This window comes from Lipotes vexillifer, unplaced genomic scaffold (genome assembly GCF_000442215.2).
Source record: "Lipotes vexillifer unplaced genomic scaffold, Lipotes_vexillifer_v1.1 scaffold232, whole genome shotgun sequence".
In the NCBI taxonomy this organism is placed as follows: domain Eukaryota; kingdom Metazoa; phylum Chordata; class Mammalia; order Artiodactyla; family Lipotidae; genus Lipotes; species Lipotes vexillifer.
In genome coordinates, this window is record NW_006793997.1 from 1,639,460 (window position 1) to 1,646,095 (window position 6,636).

Genomic DNA, 6,636 nt, shown 5'->3' on the forward strand with positions numbered 1-6,636 from the left:
GCTGAAACAAACTGAATGTCTGTTTTCCTTCCTGGTATTTGCACTGCCATTGCTCTTTATCACAATGTATTTTTTTCCCCTAACACATTTTAGAAAGTCAGTTGGAATTGATTTGAGACTCTAAACAGTCTCCTGAATGAAAAAAGCAAAGTGTAACCTATTCAAACAGCCCCTCTTCCTTAATCTAGTAACTTGTGAGATGCAATTTAAATGATAATGTTAACCAAAATGGGAACCCCCACTAGAAAAGACAAATGGCTGAGACATTTATATCTGCAGCGCTTATTAGGTAGAAAATGCTCAACCCATTAATTTTATTGCTGGGGTGCCGAATACGGAGTGAGAATGAAGTTCAGAGGAAGTTACAAGACTCCAGTGGCTCATGCGAGATGGAGGCGAGCAGAGAGGGAAGCGCCAGCAAAATGCAAGGATTTTTCAGAAGAGTCTCCCCTAACTTTCCTCCTGGTGTTGCAGAACAAGGGTTTCTCTAAGTGCGACTCCTTGGAAAATTTTCTCTTAAATTGAGACTTAAGAGTCACTTTAAGTTTTTGTTTTTAAGGCAACCTTCCATAAGATGTGTGCTGATTAATTTAAAGACAGGTCTCCCTGGCAACCATGTTTTACTCGAGTGGGTTATGCAAGCAGAAAATAGAACTTGGAGTTATTGGAAATAATGTAAGTAAATGTTAGTTTCAGTAAGAAAAAAAAAAAAAAAAAGCGAGTGTATTAGGATTTTTTTTAAGTATTCCTAAATTTAAAGACATATGTAGGAAATAAGGAGGAAAATAAATTACATGTCGTAAGGCTACCTTACAAGGCTGCCGTTGCTATTTTGTAATGGTCTTGGGCTTCCCTGGTGGCGCAGTGGTTGAGAGTCTGCCTGCCGATGCAGGGGACATGGGTTCGAGCCCCAATCCGGGAGGATCCCACGTGCCGCGGAGCGGCTGGGCCCGTGAGCCATGGTCGCTGAGCCTGCGCCCCCGGAGCCTGCATGTCCGGAGCCTGTGCTCCGCAACGGGAGAGGCCACAACAGTGAGAGGCCCGCATACCACAAAAAAAAAAAAAAAAAAAATGTAATGGTCTTTTTTCCCAGACTTTTTTCCTATGTGCCTTGGTTAAGAAGCTTCACAATTCCCCAGTTACCACCTTAGTAAGAAAAGCAAAAATATAAGATGGAAAATGTAGCTATCTGCACTCAATTCTACCTTGTGCCCTCGTGCTCCAGAGTCTGGAATTTGTGTTCAACAACCAGGGATGCTTAGAAGAGGGTGTCCTAACTACCTTCATCCCAAAGCCTTCTCCAGAGCATCTGGGGTACTGATATCATGCCATAAAACTCTTACACATGCCTTGCAGGTTTTTGTATACCAAGGCTTTGTTGGCAAGAAAGCCAGAACTGAGAGACCCCCACTTAGTCTATTATTTCCAAGGCTATGCCTTCAAGTGTCAAGTTTTGCTGACAACAACTTCTGATTATCCAACAAACTCCATATCTCCCATGGTCATGTGTGGCTCAGGGAAATTTAAAACTCCCTGTACTATGCATGACTGTTGATAGATTTATATATATATATATATATACTTTAAAGAATCGAGAGTTCTGCAAAATTTGGTACAAAAAGAGAGCACATCACACCAGTCAGAATGGCCATTATTAAGTCTACAAATAATGAATGCTGGAGAGGGTGTGGAGAAAAGGGAACCCTCTTACATTGTTGGTGGGAATGTAAATTGGTGCAGCCACTATGGAGAACAGTATGGAGGTTCCTCAAAAAACTAAAAACAGAGTTGTCATATGATCTAGTAATCCCACTCCTGGGCATACATCCGGAGAAATATCTAATTCGAAAAGATACGTGCACCCCAATGTTCATAGCGGCACCATTTACAATAGCCAAGACATGGAAGCAACCTAAGTTTCCATTGACAGATGAATGGATAAAGAGAATATGGTATATATACACAATGGAATATTACTCAGCCATAAAAAAGAATGAAATAATGCCATTTGCAGCAACATGGATGGACCTAGAGATTATCATGCTAAGTGAAGTAAGTCAGACAGAGAAAGACAAATATAGTATGATATCACTAATTTGAGCAATCTTAAAAAATGATACAAATGAACTTATTTACAAAACAGAAATAGAGTCACAAACAGAAGACAAACTTATGGTTATCAGACGGGACAGCAGGGGTGAGAGGAGATAAATTGGGAGTTTGGGATTAACATATACACACTGCTATGTATAAAATAGCTAAACAACAAGTACCTACTGTATAGCACAAGGAACTGTATTCAGTGTCTTGTAATAACCTAAAGGGAAAAGAATCTGATAAAGTATATATATCTATATATCTGGATCACTGTGCTGTACACCTAAAGCTAACACAACATTGTAAATTATACTTCAATAAACAAAACAAAAAAATGAAAAACAAAAAACAAAGGTATTCTGCTGCTAGAAAAAAAACAGAGCAGGAACTTGCTTCCCTTCATTTCTTCCCATTTCCCTCCCGCCATAGGCCACCACTGTTGACTCATTGCTGATTCTTTGGGGACCTCCAGATACCTAAATAATACGCTTCTCATGTTATGTACTGATTTGTCATATTTAGGCATGTTAGCTATTTATCTCAAGCAAAATGAGAATATACCTCTTTGGTCACCCTTCCCTGCTTTCGCTACCACTACACAAACTATACACACTTCCTGTCTCTGAATTTCTCAATGATTTTTGATAGTTCAATATTTGTTTTTTTCCAATGTCATGAATGATCATGCCAAATAGCTTCCACAGCTGAAACATGTAATATATATTCTATAAATTTTTTTTCCTTTACTGCACAACTTTTTGTTTTCCATGAAGTTAATACTTGCCTTCTAAAAATTTGCTCAGTTTTCCACGTTCTTGTCAATAATTTTACCTTCAGTTTTTGGCTAGTAATGACATCCATTCTCATCAGGTAAGCTAGCAATTTTACCTTCCAGGAGTTCGAAGCTCCTGGGGCCTTCAAACCCGCCCTTCTGCTCCTGATCGCAGGGAAACCAGCTCTCATTCTGGGTCTCCTCACACCCCACGACCATCCCCTTTGTCCTTGGTAGTAGATACTCTATTTCTCATAGCACATGTATTCAACACTCCTGATTTAGCCTTTCAGTTTACTTGAGCATTTTTTTCACTAGGTTTCTGAGAAAGGAATTATCATTACTACTTTTGGAGATGTTATATATAAATGCTGGATATAGAATCCCAGATTGGAAATCATTTTCCTCAGAATTTTAAAGACATTACTGTCTTCTAGATTTTAGAGTTGCTACTGAAAAGCCACTCTGTTCTGACTCTTTGCATAGGATCCACATTTTCTCTTGGCAACCTCGGGAAACTTCTTTGAACCAGCCTTTTCAAATGCCATGACCATGTGCCTTGGTCATTGCTCTGGCCCACTGGGGCTGGAAACTCATGCTGCTTGGTTCTGGAGAATTTTCTTGAATTATTTAAGTGAGTGATTTTTCCCCTCCATTTTTTTCTGTTCTTTTCTTTCTTTCTAAAACTCTTGTTATCCAGATGTAGATTCTCTATTCAAAAAAAGTTTTTTCTTCTCTCCTATTTTGCATGCCTTTGTCTTTTTACTCTGTTCTAGGAATTTTTGTCAATCTCATCTTCCAACCCTTTCATACTTTTCAAAGTATTTCTTTGTGCTATCACATCTTTCACTTCTGAGGGCTCTTGTAAGGTCAGAGCTTAACAAACGGCACCGCGAAACAAAGGAAAGCTTCAAGTGAGATTTATTAGGGAGCGCTCCCGGGCGAGGTTCACTGGTCCGAGAGAAAGGGGCCAGGGAAGTCGCGCCTAGTCCTAAGCATGGGAGATTTTTACTGAGGTGTAAGGGAAGGGTGATTTGCAGCGGGTGGTGGTGGTGGGGGGGCGTTGCTATACAGGGTAATTCCTTATTTGGTGAGGATACAGCAGGGCCAGGTGTTGGTTGGTCTCTTGTGGGGCGTAAGCCCACTTCCCTTCCCGTCAGCCCCATTGTCTCTGGTCATGAAGTCAGAGTCTCCTGTTGATTCCCAGAACAGGTGAGGTCGTTATGTCCCAATGCCTCTCCTTCCTTACACTGGTCGATGTTTTCTCTTACCCCCCGGGCCTCCTTTCACCTGGGCCAACAGACCTTACATCCATAAGTCAATTTACAACTCTGCATTATTCATGTTTTAATAGCAGGTAGAACAGTCAGTGCAGTGCCCTAAACACGTTAGGGTAACAGAAAAGAGGATGACATGCCTGGTGAGTGTCAAAGCCAAAAAGTTCAGAAAAGTCATGGAGATGAAAGCAGCTCTTTTGCCCCTTTCCTGTTTGCTCATGTCTATTCCCCTCTAACCTTGAAAGAACCTAATCGTAGGAATGAGATTACTAGGCAATTTAAACTAACTCCTGACTTATGCTCTTCTGAATGCACACCATGCCTTGCCTAACCTGTTGATTCTACGCTAGATTAAAAGAAGTAAGAATGAAGAATTAAGTAAAGAATGACTAGCTCTCTACCCCCAACAGCCCCCTTAGAAATCCTGCAGGCAGATCCTGCAGGCAACATAACATTTGAAGAGAGAGTCAGCCAGCCTGCACGCAACAGAGAAGGATGCAGAACCCAACCTCCTGCCCCATGATTCACTGAGATTCCCCCCCCACCCCAACACACACACACACACACACACACACACACACACACACACACACACACACACACCACACACTGCTTTTCCCTTTAAAAACTGTCATGGCTGAGCAGAAACTTTGGAGTTGGTCTCAGGACACAAGTCCACCTTTTCCCCAGACTGCCGGCTTTAATGATTACAGCGACCTTCCTTTCTACTGATGCTTGCCCCTTGAATTATTGGCTTTTGAGGGGTGGGCAGCTGAGCCTGAGTTCAGTAACAGAGAGGAGGGGCTCTCTGTGATGTTACAGGGGTTCAGTAACATCACGTAGGGGCTCATGGAGCCCTGGCTGGAAGTCATGAAAGCTGGTGTCTAAGCCTAGTTTTGTCCCTTACTTAGAAAACTCGCTAGCTTCTCTGAGCCTTCATTTCACCATCTGTGAAAGGAGCTGTTTGAACCCCTGAGGAGCCTCACAACTAATATTCTCATGGATCTTTAACTGCATCAATATTCTTTCCCCAAGGGAGAAAAATCATAATACTTACATTTGTGTGTATACACTTTATGCTTTCCTAAATGGCCCCTACCTCACCCAAGAGTAGAACTTTGACCTCTGAGGCAACTATGGATTTGTGTTTAAGTGACTTGTCCAAGGTCACACAGGAATTAATGGCAGGGTCAAATTAGAAAGAGGGTCGTTGGTCTCCCAAACTGAACTTGGATGCAGAAGCCATGAGTAAGTCAGTCCTCTCAGCCGTGACCAAGTAGATGCTAATTCATCAGAAGGAAAATGCCGAGCCTGCCTTCTGAGTCTTTCCAAGTAAGCCTGCTGCACCACCGGCCGAAGGAAAAGGCAGCGCTAGGAGTTATGCGCCAGAAGTACATCATTCCTCAGTCAGGGGCTGACGTTATATAAATGTCATACAGGCACAGCATGGATCCCACGAAGAAGGAACCTTCTCAGCCAGCATGGGTTTTACAGCCACATGAACCTGGAGGGCTGGACATTTGGCAGTTCAGCTTTCTCTGCTGTTTAAGATGGATTTTTCGTACCAGGGACTAGCCTCTGCTGAATCCTCTCTCCTTTAAAGGACTGTCCTCTCTAAATTTATCCAGTTGATAATGAGAGCAAAGAGGGCCAGATTGATGGCACCCAAGTCCATTGGAGAGAGATCAGAAAGTGCCAGGAAAACTATACCTTGCATAATTAGAAAATATTGTTTTAAGGGAACAAGGATCAGGGTTTTCCATTTCAGAGTTGAAAATGCCCCCTGATTAATTTCCTCCAGCTCATTCCTTAATGATATGAAAAGTAATCAAAAGAACTAATCAAGGGCTTCCCTGGTGGCGCAGTGGTTGAGAGTCCGCCTGCCGATGCAGGGGTTACGGGTTCGTGCCCCGGTCTGGGAGGATCCCACATGCCGCGGAGCGGCTGGGCCCGTGAGCCATGGCCGCTGAGCCTGCGCGTCCGGAGCCTGTGCTCCGCGACGGGAGAGGCCACAACAGTGAGAGGCCCGCGTACTGCCAAAAAAAAAAAAGAAGTAATCAAGACAGTCAAAGTGTCCAAAGTACTTTAAGGTAATAATGACAGTAACACCCAATAACACCAATAACCAGAATTATACTTTTGCATTTTTAAGCTATGTGGCAGACACTGAGTTAAGTATGTCAAAGCCTTATCTTACTTCATATGCACAAAGCATCATGGGGTGGGGACCATTATTCTCACCGTTTTACAGGCAATTTCAGGTGAGTTGCTTGGAGCTTAGCTAGATGTCCAGAGTCCCACAGCACGTAAGGGCAGAGTTGGAATTTTTTTTTTTTTTGCGGTACGCGGGCCTCTCACTGCTGCGGCCTCTCCCGTTGCGGAGCACAGGCTCCGGACGCGCAGGCTCAGCGGCCATGGCTCACGAGCCCAGCCACTATGCGGCATGTGGGATCTTCCCGGACCGGGGCATGAACCCGTGTCCCCTGCATC

At 43.2% G+C, this 6,636-nt stretch overlaps 1 protein-coding gene across 1 annotated transcript in view; it reads right to left on the reverse strand.

The window, feature by feature from the left end:
* The window catches only part of LOC103077676 (protein FAM13A-like), a 175,595-nt gene extending 172,507 nt beyond the window's left edge, over positions 1-3,088 (reverse strand). Inside the window, exon 1 of the mRNA XM_007466966.1 lies at positions 2,986-3,088. Coding sequence (XP_007467028.1) covers positions 2,986-3,088 — 103 coding nt within the window. The remainder of the gene's footprint in view (positions 1-2,985) is intronic.
* Between the last annotated feature and the right edge of the window lie 3,548 nt (positions 3,089-6,636).